The sequence below is a fragment of the Oncorhynchus tshawytscha genome, unplaced genomic scaffold, assembly GCF_018296145.1.
Source record: "Oncorhynchus tshawytscha isolate Ot180627B unplaced genomic scaffold, Otsh_v2.0 Un_contig_6540_pilon_pilon, whole genome shotgun sequence".
In the NCBI taxonomy this organism is placed as follows: domain Eukaryota; kingdom Metazoa; phylum Chordata; class Actinopteri; order Salmoniformes; family Salmonidae; genus Oncorhynchus; species Oncorhynchus tshawytscha.
This window is the reverse complement of record NW_024609659.1, coordinates 170,065-186,516: the sequence shown is the minus strand read 5'-3', so window position 1 is coordinate 186,516 and position 16,452 is coordinate 170,065. Positions and strand designations below refer to the sequence as shown.

Below are 16,452 nucleotides of genomic sequence, written 5' to 3'. Positions count from 1 at the left end.
AATATCAGAAATGTACAACTGTTTGCTTATGTGACCTTTCAAGGCATTCATAGTTTGATTAAATCATATGTTGAGGTTTCCATGCCCCGGCTTGACATTTGAATTAAATCATAAATTATAGTCCTTGCCATATCTACTCAAAGTCAGCGGGATTGCATGGCACACTGTGCAAAGAGTCTGGGTGTTTTCAACCACTGACAAACGGCTGGATTCTTGTGAAACTGGCATTGGCTCCAACTGGGGCAAAATGCCATGATGCCCCTGGTTCCAACTGGGGCAAAATGCCATGATGCCCCTGGTTCCAACTGGGCAAAATGACATGATGCCCCTGGTTCCAACTGGGGCAAAATGACATGATGGAGGAGTGGGGGTCCATGGGGAAGGGAAGGATGGGGGTGGATGGAGGCCCCTGGGGAGGGATGTCCAAGGGGCAAAATGACATGAGGGGGTGGAGGAGTGGGGGTGGATGGAGGAAGGGGGGTGGATGGGGAGTGGATGGGGAGGATGGATGGAGGAGTGGGGAGGGATGGAGGAGGAGGAGGATGGAGGATGGGTGGATGGAGTGGGGGTGGATGGGGATGGAGGAGGGGGGTGGGGGGGATGGAGAGGGATGGAGGAGTGGGGGTGGATGAGGGATGGAGGAGTGGGGGTGGAGGAGGAGGAGGAGGGGGGATGGAGGAGGATGGAGGTGGATGGAGGAGGGGATGGAGGTGGATGGAGGATGGAGGGAGGGATGGAGGATGGATGAGTGGAGGTGGATGGAGGAGTGGGGGTGGATGGAGGAGTGGGGGTGGATGGAGGAGTGGATGTGGATGGAGGAGTGGGGGTGGATGGAGGAGTGGAGGTGGATGGAGGAGATGGAGGGATGGATGAGGGATGGAGGAGGATGGGGAGTGGGGGATGGAGGAGGGAGGTGGATGGGAGGAGTGGGGCAGGATGGAGGAGTGGAGGTGGATGGAGGAGTGGAGGTGGATGGAGGAGTGGAGGGATGGAGGAGGGAGGATGGGGATGGAGGAGTGGGGCAGGATGGAGGAGGGATGGTGGATGGAGGAGTGGGGGTGGATGGTGGAGGTGGAGGTGGATGGAGGAGTGGGGGTGGATGGAGGAGTGGAGGTGGATGGAGGAGTGGAGGAGGATGGAGGGATGGAGGAGGATGGGGCAGGATGGAGGGGTGGATGCCCCTGGTTCCAACTGGATGGAGGGTTCCAGGGGCAAAAATGGATGGGTGGATGGAGGAGTGGAGGAGTGGGATGGGGAGGAGGAGTGGGGGAGGAGTGGATGGAGGAGATGGAGGTGGATGGAGGAGTGGAGGTGGATGGAGGGGGTGTGGATGGGGATGGAGGAGTGGGGGATGGATGGAGGAGTGGGGCAGGATGGAGGAGTGGGGGTGGATGGAGGAGTGGGGGTGGATGGAGGAGGATGGAGGGATGGAGGAGTGGAGGTGGATGGAGGAGTGGAGGTGGATGGAGGAGTGGAGTGGATGGAGGAGTGGATGGATGGGAGTGGGGGTGGATGGAGGAGTGGAGGTGGATGAGGGATGGAGGATGGAGGCAGGATGGAGGAGGAGGGGGAGGATGGAGGAGTGGGGGTGGATGGAGGAGTGGAGGAGGATGGAGGAGTGGAGGTGGATGGAGGAGTGGGGGTGGATGGTGGAGTGGAGGTGGATGGAGGAGTAGGTGGATGGAGGAGTGGAGGTGGATGGAGGAGTGGATGGATGGAGGATGGATGAGGGGATGGAGGAGGATGGGGGAGGTGGATGGAGGAGTGGGGGTGGATGGAGGGAGGTGGATGGAGGAGGGGGGAGGATGGAGGAGTGGGGGGGAGGATGGAGGAGGATGGAGGATGGAGGAGGATGGAGGAGTGGGGGTGGATGGGAGGATGAGGGATGGAGGGGGGATGGAGGAGTGGGGAGGATGGATGGAGGAGGGGGAGGATGGAGGGAGGAGGATGGAGGAGGTGGATGGAGGAGTGGATGGATGGATGGAGGAGGGATGGAGGAGTGATGGATGGAGGAGTGGGGGTGGGTGGATGGAGGAGGAGTGGATGGAGGAGTGGGGGATAGATGGAGGAGTGGGGGTGGATGGAGGAGTGGGGGTGGATGAGAGGAGTGGGGGTGGATGGAGGAGTGGGATGGAGGATGGATGGATGGATGGAGGAGTGGAGGTGGATGGAGGAGGATGGAGGATGGATGGAGGATGGGTGGATGGATGGATGGAGATGGATGGAGGATGGGGGTGGGATGGAGGAGGATGGGGGATGGATGGAGGAGGGGGGAGGATGGAGGAGTGGGGGGATGGATGGAGGGGGGTGGATGGAGGAGTGGAGGGAGTGGATGGAGGAGTGGGGGTGGATGGAGGAGTGGGGTGGATGGAGGAGTGGGGGGAGTGGATGGAGGAGTGGGGAGGATGGATGGAGGATGTGGGGGTGGATGGAGGAGTGGGGGTGGATGGAGGAGTGGGGGTGGATGAGGGATGGAGGAGTGGAGGTGGATGGAGGAGTGGAGGTGGATGGAGGAGTGGGGGTGGATGGAGGAGTGGAGGTGGATGGAGGAGTGGGGGTGGATGAGGAGTGGGGGTGGATGAGGAGATGGATGGAGGATGGAGGGAGGGATGGAGGAGTGGAGGTGGATGGAAGAGTGGGGGGGGTGGATGGAGGAGTGGAGGTGGATGGAGGAGTGGGGGTGGATGGAGGATGGAGGAGTGGAGGTGGATGGAGGAGTGGGGGTGGATAGAGGAGTGGGGGTGGATGGAGGAGTGGGGGTGGATGAGGGATGGAGGAGTGGGGGTGGATAGAGGAGTGGGGGTGGATGGAGGAGTGGGGGTGGATGAGGGATGGAGGAGTGGGTGAGGATGGAGGAGTGGAGGTGGATAGGAGGAGTGGGGGTGGATGGAGGAGTGGGGGTGGATGGAGGAGTGGAGGTGGATGGAGGAGTGGGGGTGGATGGAGGAGTGGAGGTGGATGGAGGAGTGGGGGTGGATGGTGGAGTGGGGGTGGATAGAGGAGTGGGGGTGGATGAGGGATGGAGGAGTGGGGGAGGATGGAGGAGTGGAGGTGGATGAGGGATGGAGGAGTGGGGCAGGATGGAGGAGTGGGGGTGGATGGTGGAGTGGGGAGGGGAGGGATGAAGGAGGGACGTTATTATTGGTCAGTCATTTCTCTCCAACTCACTAATGAGGATGTGGGTGGCTTTCCTTTCCTGATATATGCTGATGAATAGACTCCTTACTGTCCTGTCCTGAGTGTGTCTTACAACATACATTCTCCCTACAACTGCTACTGCATGAAAAGCTAACATATGAGATGTATAATCTGAGTCGTGGACATTCAAATGGTTCTCTTTGGATTCACAGCCCAGCTCTCACTGTAGCACTTAATGTGAGTCCCAAATGGTTCTCTTTAGATTCAGCCCAGCTCTCACTGTAGGACTTAATGTGAGCCCCAAATGGTTCTCTTTAGATTCAGCCCAGCTCTCACTGTAGGACTTAATGTGAGCCCCAAATGGTTCTCTTTTGATTCAGTCCAGCTCTCACTGTAGGACTTAATGTGAGCCACAAATGGTTCTCTTTTGATTCAGTCCAGCTCTCACTGTAGGACTTAATGTGAGCCATTAGGGTCATACATCGCGTATCGTCCTTTATAGAACAAAGAGGCCTCAGGCTAATACAGTGTGGATCCTCCTTTATTAAACCAAACCTTTCACACTTGACAGTGTGTGTGTGTGTGTGTGTGAGTTCAAAGGCCATGTTGAAAGGGCCCTAATGCAGCGCTATGTATTTTGTTAACCAGCCGTAGTGTGTGTGTGTACACAGCTGATTTAAATGATCAAAGCTGGATGATGAGTTGGTTAGTTGAAGGAGCTGTGTAGCGTGTTAGGACAGAGTCGGGGTAACCCTGGCCTAAAGGAAAGAGTACGCCTATAGAATGCCCTGGAAAGTACATTCGTGAGAGTTCTTACGACACAGTCATAGCAATAAGATGGCTGCCTAGTCTAGCGGTTCAGATCAAATCAAATCAAATGTTATTGGTCACAAACGCGTGTTTAGCAGATGTTATTGCGGGTGTAGCGAAATGCTTGTGTTTCTATCTCCAACAGTGCAGTAATATCTAACAAGTATTATAAACAGGGTGGTTCGAGCCCTGAATGCTGATTGGCTGACAGCTGTGGTATATCAGACCGTATACCACGGGTATGACAAAACATTTATTTTTACAGCTCTAATTATGTTGGTAACCAGTTTATAATAGCAATATGGCACCTCGGGCATTTGTGCTATATGGCTAATAAACCACAGCTAAGGGCTGTATCCAGGCACTCCTCGTTGCGTCGTGCTTAAGAACAGCCCTTAGCCGTGGTATATTTGCCATATACCACACCCCCTTGGGCCTTATTGCTAAAATATCTAACAATTTCACAACATATACCCAATACACACAAATCTAAGTAAAGGAATGTAATTAACAATATATACACATACAGACGAGCGATGTCAGAGCGGCATGGACTAAGATACAGTAGAATAATATAGAATACAGTATATACACATGAGATGAGTAATGCATGGACTAAGATACAGTAGAATAATATAGAATACAGTATATACACATGAGATGAGTAATGCATGGACTAAGATACAGTAGAATAATATAGAATACAGTATATACACATGAGATGAGTAATGCATGGACTAAGATACAGTAGAATAGATAGAATACAGTATATACACATGAGATGAGTAATGCATGGACTAAGATACAGTAGAATAGAATACAGTATATACACATGAGATGAGTAATGCATGGACTAAGATACAGTAGAATAATATAGAATACAGTATATACACATGAGATGAGTAATGCATGGACTAAGATACAGTAGAATAATATAGAATACAGTATATACACATGAGATGAGTAATGCATGGACTAAGATACAGTAGAATAGTATAGAATACAGTATATACACATGAGATGAGTAATGCATGGACTAAGATACAGTAGAATAATATAGAATACAGTATATACACATGAGATGAGTAATGCATGGACTAAGATACAGTAGAATAATATAGAATACAGTATATACACATGAGATGAGTAATGCATGGACTAAGATACAGTAGAATAATATAGAATACAGTATATACACATGAGATGAGTAATGCATGGACTAAGATACAGTAGAATAGTATAGAATACAGTATATACACATGAGATGAGTAATGCATGGACTAAGATACAGTAGAATAATATAGAATACAGTATATACACATGAGATGAGTAATGCATGGACTAAGATACAGTAGAATAATATAGAATACAGTATATACATATGAGATGAGTAATGCATGGACTAAGATACAGTAGAATAATATAGAATACAGTATATACACATGAGATGAGTAATGCATGGACTAAGATACAGTAGAATAGAATACAGTATATACATATGAGATGGGTAATGCATGGACTAAGATACAGTAGAATAGAATACAGTATATACATATGAAATGAGTAATGCATGGACTAAGATACAGTAGAATAATATAGAATACAGTATATACACATGAGATGAGTAATGCATGGACTAAGATACAGTAGAATAGAATACAGTATATACATATGAGATGGGTAATGCATGGACTAAGATACAGTAGAATAGAATACAGTATATACATATGAAATGAGTAATGCATGGACTAAGATACAGTAGAATAATATAGAATACAGTATATACATATGAGATGGGTAATGCATGGACTAAGATACATTAGAATAGTATAGAATACAGTATATACACATGAGATGAGTAATGCATGGACTAAGATACATTAGAATAGAATACAGTATATACATATGAGATGAGTAATGCATGGACTAATATACAGTAGAAGAGTATAGAATACAATATATACATATGAGATGAGTAATGCATGGACTAAAATACAGTAGAATAGAATACAGTATATACATATGAGATGAGTAATGCATGGACTAAGATACAGTAGAATAGAATACAGTATATACATATGAGATGGGTAATGCATGGACTAAGATACAGTAGAATAGAATACAGTATATACATATGAAATGAGTAATGCATGGACTAAGATACATTAGAATAGTATAGAATACAGTATATACACATGAGATGAGTAATGCATGGACTAAGATACATTAGAATAGTATAGAATACAGTATATACACATGAGATGAGTAATGCATGGACTAAGATACATTAGAATAGAATACAGTATATACATATGAGATGAGTAATGCATGGACTAAGATACATTAGAATAGTATAGAATACAGTATATACACATGAGATGAGTAATGCATGGACTAAGATACAGTAGAATAGTCTAGAATACAATATATACATATGAGATGAGTAATGCATGGACTAATATACAGTAGAATAGTATAGAATACAATATATACACATGAGATGAGTAATGTCAGAGCGCCATGGACTAAGATACATTAGAATAGAATACAATATATACATATGAGATGAGTAATGCATGGACTAAAATACAGTAGAAGAGTATAGAATACAATATATACATATGAGATGAGTAATGCCAGATATGTAAACATTAAAGTGACTAAGATACAGTAGAATAGTATAGAATACAGTATATACACATGAGATGAGTAATGCATGGACTAAGATACAGTAGAATAGTATAGAATACAATATATACATATGAGATGAGTAAGCGCATGGACTAAGATACAGTAGAATAGTATAGAATACAGTATATACATATGAAATGAGTAATGCATGCACTAAGATACAGTAGAATACAGTATATACACATGAGATGAGTAATGCATGGACTAAGATACAGTAGAATAGTATAGAATACAATATATACACATGAAATGAGTAATGCATGCACTAAGATACAGTAGAATAAATACATATATAATATGAGATGAGTAATGCATGGACTAATATACAGTAGAATAGTATAGAATACAATATATACACATGAGATGAGCGATGTCAGAGCGCCATGGACTAAGATACAGTAGAATAGAATACAGTATATACATATGAGATGAGTAATGCATGGACTAAAATACAGTAGAATAGAATACAGTATATACACATGAAATGAGTAATGCATGGACTAAGATACAGTAGAATAGAATACAGTATATACATATGAGATGAGTAATGCATGGACTATGATACAGTAGAATAGTATAGAATACAGTATATACATATGAGATGAGTAATGCAAGATATGTAAACATTATCAAAGTGGCCAGTGATTTCTAGTCTGTCTATAGGAGTGTTGGACACACATCTCTCCGAATAAGGAGTAAAGTATTTCCAAGGAGAGGGACAAATTGTAACCAGAAGGTAACTATGAGTCGCTGAGGGTATGGTGGGAGGGATGAGATCCAGATGAACTTCCCAGCAACCAAGGCCCAGATCAGACAAACCCTTCCTAGACAACCAACTCCTTCAAATATGAACTTCCCAAAAACAAAGGCCCAGATCAGATCCATTAGGTTCCCTAGGCCCTCTAGTATTAATTAATAGATCTGTGAAGGAGTAGGAGCTAAGGGAAGATACTAGGAACCTAAATGGAACTGGGCCCATGTGTCCATTCTATCTAGGGTTCAGAAAGTTGAAACGTCCACAGCGTTACAGAATACAGCCACACTACATACAGTAGATCATCACTGTTCACTGGCCTCCAGCTGATAGGAGTACTACAGCAGACATGTGTCTCCTATCTGCAAATCTCTGAGGAGACCACCAATAACCCTGATCTGTTCACTAGACCTATTGAATACCCTTAAGACCACCAATAACCCTGATCTGTTCACTAGACCTATTGAATACCCTTAAGACCACCAATAACCCTGATCTGTTCACTAGACCTATTGAATACCCTTAAGACCACCAATAACCCTGATCTGTTCACTAGACCTATTGAATACCCTTAAGACCACCAATAACTCTGATCTGTTCACTAGACCTATTGAATACCCTTAAGACCACCAATAACCCTGATCTGTTCACTAGACCTATTGAATACCCTTAAGACCACCAATAACCCTGATCTGTTCACTAGACCTATTGAATACCCTTAAGACCACCAATAACCCTGATCTGTTCACTAGACCTATTGAATACCCTTAAGACCACCAATAACTCTGATCTGTTCACTAGACCTATTGAATACCCTTAAGACCACCAATAACTCTGATCTGTTCACTAGACCTATTGAATACCCTTAAGACCACCATCTGTTCACTAGACCTATTGAATACCCTTAAGACCACCAATAACCCTGATCTGTTCACTAGACCTATTGAATACCCTTAAGACCACCAATAACCCTGATCTGTTCACTAGACCTATTGAATACCCTTAAGACCACCAATAACCCTGATCTGTTCACTAGACCTATTGAATACCCTTAAGACCACCAATAACTCTGATTAAATCACTGCCCCCTGGAAGTTGTGATGTGTTGACCAACATTAAATAACTGCAGCCAGACGTTGTGATGCATTTTCTAAAAATCCTGGTTGGAGGACTCCAGATTCCCTCTTGATTCCATTAATCCTACAACCAGCATTTCAGGAAAATCAGGGAATATATTCAGAGTTTCAGGAATTTTGCAACCCTACACATAAATTAAACACGCCCACACCCACACACATGCATGCATGCAAGCACGCACACGCACGCCCACACAATGTGTGTGGTTTTCATTATTCCAACATTGTGTCTGACTCATACGTTGAAACATGAAAGCCTCATTCACTAGCTAGAAACAGTTTCAAGCAGCTTCCTCGGCCTTTCCTTCGATATCAGACAAGATACGTTCCCTTCTTTACTGAAGTCAATGATGAGCCTCCCATTAAGGCTTTGTCCCAAACGGCTCCCTATTCCCAAAGGGCTCTGGTCAAAAGTAGTGCACTAATTAGGGAATAGGGTGCCATTGGCCATAGGGCTCTAGTCAAAAGTAGTGCACTAATTAGGGAATAGGGTGCAATTGGCCATAGGGCTCTAGTCAAAAGTAGTGCACTATATAGGGATCAGAGCCCTATGCACCCTGGTCAAAAGTAGTGCACTATATAGGGTTTAATTTGGGTTGTAGTCAGTGTCTCTGAACAGAGAGAGCACAGAGCATGCAGGTTGTCACTCGTCGAGTGAGAGTAGGAGGGGGAGGAGGAGGGAGGAGGAGGGCAGGATAGAGTCAGGGCCACCTAGTAATAACAACACTCCTTTGGCTTGGAACATGAGAGGTTAGCTAGCAAATCTGTTTCCAATGGTTATCTATGTAATGTATGGCTCCGGGACGTATGCGTCTCAAATGGGCACCCTATTCCCTAATTAGTGCACTACTTTTGACCAGAGCCCATAGGGCTGTATTCCCTAATTAGTGCACTACTTTTGACCAGGGCCCATAGGGCTCTGATCCCTATATAGTGCACTACTTTAGACCAGGGCCCATAGGGCTCTGATCCCTATATAGTGCACTACTTTTGACCAGGGCCCATGGTGCTCTGATCCCTACATAGAGCACTACTTTTGACCAGGCCCATGGTGCTCTGATCCCTACATAGAGCACTACTTTAGACCAGGGCCCATAGGGGTATAGTGTGCGGTGTGGGATGCATACACTGACTGCCCCAGAGAAGATCCAGTATAGCAAGTTCCTGAAGTGAGAGTGAAAAGTGACAGTTGAAAATGTTGATAAATATTTGGAGATTTTTTTGGGGGGGCAGCTCGTCACTAATTACACTATTCACAGGTAGGAGTGCATGGTTAAACACCTCACTGTATAATTATATAGGGATTTATATTGTTTATATGAACAAAGACACGACTGGGTTCAATTTCTTTCTTTTTTGCCGATACAGTAGCCTGATATTTGACTATATTTCGGCAAAAGTGAGGTCAATACTTTCCTTAAGTGAAAAGTAGTTGAACAGGGCTGGGTTGAAGTCACCGTGTATTCTCTCACTCTACCCTGAAAGCCAAAGCTATCAAACCAGTTACTGCCACTAACATACAGCCACGCCCTCTGGCCAAATTAAAAGGACGTTCAAGTGTATAAACTAAGGCTACACAAAACAATATCATTATAAGCCATTTTCCAGAGTTGTATAAACTTTGGAATATGACTTAACCCCCCATGCAACGTGGCTTAATTTATTGTATTACATAGTCCTACAATGTCCCAGAAGTGTCGTCAAGTTATAAAATACGCATTATCATAAACGATCATAAATATAATCCTGAAGCATACTGACAGTGTTGTCACTTTGTCAAACGTCCAACTTCACTTTATCTTTCCTAATGCGACATTAAAAGAAACTTGCACAGTGATTACAAAGTTACAACTGGCTATCTATAACCACCAAGAACTGCTGCTCCAGTTTCAAGGAGAAGGGCTATATAAATAAATTTGATTTGATGATTTGATATCTATAACCACCAAGAAAACTTTCACCATAGAAACAACCACTGACTTTTTCGTTTGCGTGATGGTCACGCTCTTCCCGGGTTTTTTCTTGAACATTTTGCCAGCGGGACGACTCGGATTCTTCTCCCGTAAACACCTGTCTCTTCTTGTGCTTCTCTCTGTGAAGATATCCCGTTGGGGAGAGGTGAGGCGTCTTTCTGAGTTCTCTGGTATGTTCTCTCTCTTCCTCGGACAGGTAGGTTATGCCCCCAGTACGCTCCACACACACACAAATGGGAAAGTCAAATGATGAGATTCGGCGACGCCCACTGGCGCTAATTCCTTCCAGCAGTCAGTCAGCACAGGAAAACTGATCCGCAGTAAAGGAGGGGGGTGCCTGTTGATTTCTCCCTGTATGTGATGCATACCTATCACTTATGAACGCGTGGGCGGGAATGGTTTTATGCTTTTCCATACAGGTTACAGGTGGATACCGCACCTTTTAGGTATGAACATTGCTACTATGTTATCAACACATTGCCATTTGCTCAGATGAAAATACAACTACCAGTGTTTGAGAGAGTAGTCAAAGCAGTGTTCAAAAGCAAATCTATAACATTGTTTTTACAGGTCAGGTTGATATACGTTGATATATTGGTTACAGGTCAGACTGTAATACATTGATATATTGGTTACAGGTCAGACTGTAATACATTGATATATTGGTTACAGGTCAGACTGTAGTTAATATATTGGTTACAGGTCAGACTGTAATACGTTGATATATTGGTTACAGGTCAGACTGTAATACATTGATATATTGGTTACAGGTCAGACTGTAATACGTTGATATATTGGTTACAGGTCAGACTGTAATACATTGATATATTGTTACAGGTCAGGCTGTAATACATTGATATATTGGTTACAGGTCAGAGTGTAATATATTGATATATTGGCACTCAGCAATCTCAGGCCAGACTGTAATGCTTGAGGCTACAGGTCAAGGTGTAATATACAGTTGACACTGCATCTGGTTGAGGCGAATCAGGCTCAGGCTGTATCACATCGGCCGTGATTGGGAGTCATATAGGGTGTTGCACAGTTTGCCCAGCGTCGTCCAGGTTTGGCCGGGTAGGACTGTAATACGTTAATATATTGGTTACGTCATTGTAAATAAGAATTTGTTCTTAACTGACTTAGCTAAATAAAGGTTAAATAAAAAATAAATAAAACAATTACATTTAAAATGTTGGACCAGTTGACCGTTATCAGAAGTAGTGTGTGTCATAATATAGTGTCACAGTGTTGACCATGGTTCTGAGGGGGAGGAGTTATAGTGTGTGTCATAATATAGTGTAACAGTGTTGACCATAGTTCTGAGGGGGAGGAGTTATAGTGTGTCATAATATAGTGTAACAGTGTTGACCATGATTCTGAGGGGGAGGAGTTATAGTGTGTCATAATATAGTGTCACAGTGTTGACCATAGTTCTGAGGGGAGGAGTTATAGTGTGTGTCATAATATAGTGTAACAGTGTTGACCATGGTCCTGAGGGGGAGGAGTTATAGTGTGTCATAATATAGTGTCACAGTGTTGACCATGGTTCTGAGGGGGAGGAGTTATAGTGTGTCATAATATAGTGTAACAGTGTTGACCATGGTTCTGAGGGGGAGGAGTTATAGTGTGTCATAATATAGTGTAACAGTGTTGACCATGGTTCTGAGGGGGAGGAGTTATAGTGTGTCATAATATAGTGTCACAGTGTTGACCATGGTTCTGAGGGGGAGGAGTTATAGTGTGTAATAATATAGTGTAACAGTGTTGACCATGGTCCTGAGGGGGAGGAGTTATAGTGTGTTATAGTGTTGACCATGGTTCTAGTTGACCAATGGTGGGGTAGCTACATTGTAACCATGGAGACAGAACAGCATATGTTACTCCTCCCTCAGCTATGGAACCCAAGTGTGACTCGACGACAAGGACACTCCCTTGGGGTGTGTGTTTGTGTTTGTTTGGGAGAAGGAGTGACTCTTCAAAAGGACTGGCAGAGCCTGTCTGACCTGCCACAGCCTCCTCACACTGTGTGTGTCTGAGTGGGACAGTGATATGACTCAAGTTTCAGGAGTCTTCTCATCCTAACTAGGCCATGTGTCTTCTTGAGAGAGAGAGAGAGAGAGAGAGAGAGAGAGAGAGAAAGAGAGAACAGAAATTTAAACAAAGAGTCAGCACTGCACCAAGGTTGCATCCCAAACGGCACCCTATTCTCTATGGGTCCTGGTCTAAAGTAGTGCACTATATAGGGAACAGACCCCTATGGTCCTGGTCTAAAGTAGTGCACTATAAGGGAACAGACCCCTATGGGTCCTGGTCTAAAGTAGTGCACTATATAGGGAACAGATCCCTATGGTCCTGGTCTAAAGTAGTGCACTATATAGGGAACAGACCCCTATGGTCCTGGTCTAAAGTAGTGCACTATATAGGGAACAGACCCCTATGGTCCTGGTCTAAAGTAGTGCACTATATCGGGAACAGACCCCTATGGTCCTGGTCTAAAGTAGTGCACTATATAGGGAACAGACGCCTATGCTCCTGGTCTAAAGTAGTGCACTATATAGGGACTAGGGTGACATTTGGAATGCTACCACTGTTTACACTGTCATGTCTGCAGCCTGTGATTATATGCAGCTCTGCTCCCTGGCCCCTGTGTGTGTGTGTGTGTGTGTGTGTGTGTGTGTGTGTGTGTGTGTGTGTGTGTGTGTGTGTGTGTGTGTGTGTGTGTGTGTGTGTGTGTGTGTGTGTGTGTGTGTGTGTGTGTGTGTGTAGAGAGAGAGAGTGAGAGCGGTCAGGAAACACCACTACCTGCTGAAAGGAAGAGCCAGAGGAACTGATCACGCTGAACACAACCAGAACCAGTTAGTCATTAGAGACGTGTGTTACTGTGTTACTGTGTCTGTGTTACTGTGACTGTGTTACTGTGTCTGTGTTACTGTGTCTGTGTTACTGTGACTGTGTTATTGTGTCTGTGTTACTGTGACTGTGTTATTGTGTCTGTGTTACTGTGTCTGTGTTACTGTGACTGTGTTATTGTGTCTGTGTTACTGTGTCTGTGTTATTGTGTCTGTGTTACTGTGACTGTGTTACCGTGCCTGTGTTACTGTGTCTGTGTGTCTGTCTGTGTGACTGTGTCTGTTTCTGTGTGTCTGTGTGACTGTGTCTGTGACTGTGTGTCTGTGTGACTGTGACTGTGTGACTGTTTCTGTGTGACTGTGTCTGTGTGTCTGTGTGACTGTGTCTGTGTGACTGTGTCTGTGTGTGTGTGACTGTGTGTCCGTGTGTCCGTGTGTCTGTGTGTCTGTGTGTCTGTGTATCTGTGTGTCTGTGTGACTGTGTGACTGTGACTGTGTGACTGTCTGTGTGACTGTGTCTGTGTGTCTCTGTGTGTGTGACTGTGTGTCTGTGTGTCTCTGTGTGTCCGTGTGACTGTGTGTCTGTGTGTGTGTGACTGTGTGTCTGTGTGTGTGTGACTGTGTGTCCGTGTGACTGTCTGTGACCACAGCAAAAAGGGAGAAAGAGAAAGTGTGTGTTAATGTTCAGACGTGTGTGAGGCTGTGTGTGAGGCTGTGTGTGAGGCTGTGTGTGTGTGAGGCTGTGTGTGAAGCTGTGTGTGTGAGGCTGTGTGTGTGAGGCTGTGTGTGAGGCTGTGTGTGTGAAGCTGTGTGTGTGAGGCTGTGTGTGTGAGGCTGTGTGTGTGAGGCTGTGTGTGAGGCTGTGTGTGTGAAGCTGTGTGTGAGGCTGTGTGTGTGAGGCTGTGTGTGAGGCTGTGTGTGTGAGTCTGTGTGTAGTGAAGTGTGTGTGAGGCTGTGTGTGTGTGTGTGCGTTCAGATGGATGGAAACTTAACAGCATGTGGTTGAGTTATCCCCCCTCCCAGACCCATCAGCCCAAGGCCTTGCTGAATGTAATGTCAACAGCACCATCATTGTTCCCTGCATCACAGTCAACAGGTGTCAGATGGACATGTCAGTGCTGGGCTGCTGGCAGAGATAATGGTGCTAGGCTGCTGGCAGAGATAATGGTGACATGTCAGTGCTGGGCTGCTGGCAGAGATAATGGTGCTGGGTTGCTGACAGAGATAATGGTGCTGGGCTGCTGGCAGAGATAATGGTGCTGGGCTGCTGACAGAGATAATGGTGCTGGGCTGCTGGCAGAGATAATGGTGCTGGGCTGCTGGCAGAGATAATGGTGCTGGGCTGCTGGCAGAGATAATGGTGCTGGGCTGCTGGCAGAGATAATGGTGCTGGGCTGCTGACAGAGATAATGGTGCTGGGCTGCTGATAGAGATAACAGTGACATGTCAGGGCTGGGCTGCTGGCAGAGATAATGGTGCTGGGCTGCTGGCAGAGATAATGGTGCTGGGCTGCTGGCAGAGATAATGGTGTTGGGCTGCTGGCAGAGATAATGGTGCTGGGCTGCTGACAGAGATAATGGTGCTGGGCTGCTGATAGAGATAACAGTGACATGTCAGTACTGGGCTGCTGACAGAGATAATGGTGACATGTCATTGCTGGGCTGCTGACAGAGATAATGGTGACATGTCATTGCTGGGCTGCTGACAGAGATAACAGTGACATGTCAGTGCTGGGCTGCTGGCAGAGATAATGGTGCTGGGCTGCTGACAGAGATAATGGTGCTGGGCTGCTGACAGAGATAACGGTGACATGTCAGTGCTGGGCTGCTGACAGAGATAACAGTGACATGTCAGTGCTGGGCTGCTGACAGAGATAACAGTGACATGTCAGGGCTGGGCTGCTGGCAGAGATAATGGTGCTGGGCTGCTGACAGAGATAACAGTGACATGTCAGTGCTGGGCTGCTGACAGAGATAATGGTGCTGGGCTGCTGACAGAGATAATGGTGACATGTCAGTGCTGGGCTGCTGGCAGAGATAACAGTGACATGTCAGTGCTGGGCTGCTGTCAGAGATAATGGTGCTGGGCTGCTGACAGAGATAACAGTGACATGTCAGGTCTGGGCTGCTGGCAGAGATAACAGTGACATGTCAGTGCTGGGCTGCTGGCAGAGATAATGGTGCTGGGCTGCTGACAGAGATAATGGTACTGGGCTGCTGACAGAGATAACGGTGACATGTCAGTGCTGGGCTGGCTGCTGACAGAGATAACAGTGACATGTCAGTGCTGGGCTGCTGACAGAGATAACAGTGACATGTCAGGGCTGGGCTGCTGGCAGAGATAATGGTGCTGGGCTGCTGACAGAGAGAACAGTGACATGTCAGTGCTGGGCTGCTGACAGAGATAATGGTGCTGGGCTGCTGACAGAGATAATGGTGACATGTCAGTGCTGGGCTGCTGGCAGAGATAACAGTGACATGTCAGTGCTGGGCTGCTGTCAGAGATAATGGTCTGTGAAGATACATTATTCAGACCTCTAATAGCCATGTGGTCTGTGAAGATACATTATTCAGACCTCTAATAGCCATGTGGTCTGTGAAGATATTTTTGTGTGTGTGAGTGTGTAGATAGAGTCAGTGTGTGGGTAGAGTCGAGTGTGTGGGTAGAGTCCAGTGTGTGGGTAGAGTCCAGTGTGTGGGTGGAGTCCAGTGTGTAGGTAGAGTCAGTGTGTAGGTAGAGTCAGTGTGTGGGTAGAGTCAGTGTGGTGTGGGTAGAGTCCAGTGTGTGGGTAGAGTCAGTGTGTGGGTAGAGTCCAGTGTGTGGGTAGAGTCAGTGTGTGGGTAGAGTCAGTGTGTAGGTAGAGTCAGTGTGTGGGTAAAGTCCAGTGTGTAGGTAGAGTCAGTGTGTGGGTAAAGTCCAGTGTGTGGGTAGAGTCCAGTGTGTGGGTAGAGTCCAGTGTGTGGGTAGAGTCCAGTGTGTGGGTAGAGTCAGTGTGTGGGTAGAGTCAGTGTGTGGGTAGAGTCCAGTGTGTGGGTAGAGTCCAGTGTGTGGGTAGAGTCCAGTGTGTGGGTAGAGTCAGTGTGTGGGTAGAGTCCAGTATG

The 16,452-nt window shown here is 45.9% G+C and overlaps 1 protein-coding gene across 1 annotated transcript in view; it reads right to left on the bottom strand.

The window, feature by feature from the left end:
- LOC112226281 (periplakin-like) overlaps positions 1-10,721 on the bottom strand; it is a 52,436-nt gene extending 41,715 nt beyond the window's left edge. Inside the window, 1 exon segment of the mRNA XM_042316670.1 lies at positions 10,510-10,721. Coding sequence (XP_042172604.1) covers positions 10,510-10,559 — 50 coding nt within the window. The 5' untranslated portion in view covers positions 10,560-10,721.
- Positions 10,722-16,452: the final 5,731 nt, after the last annotated feature.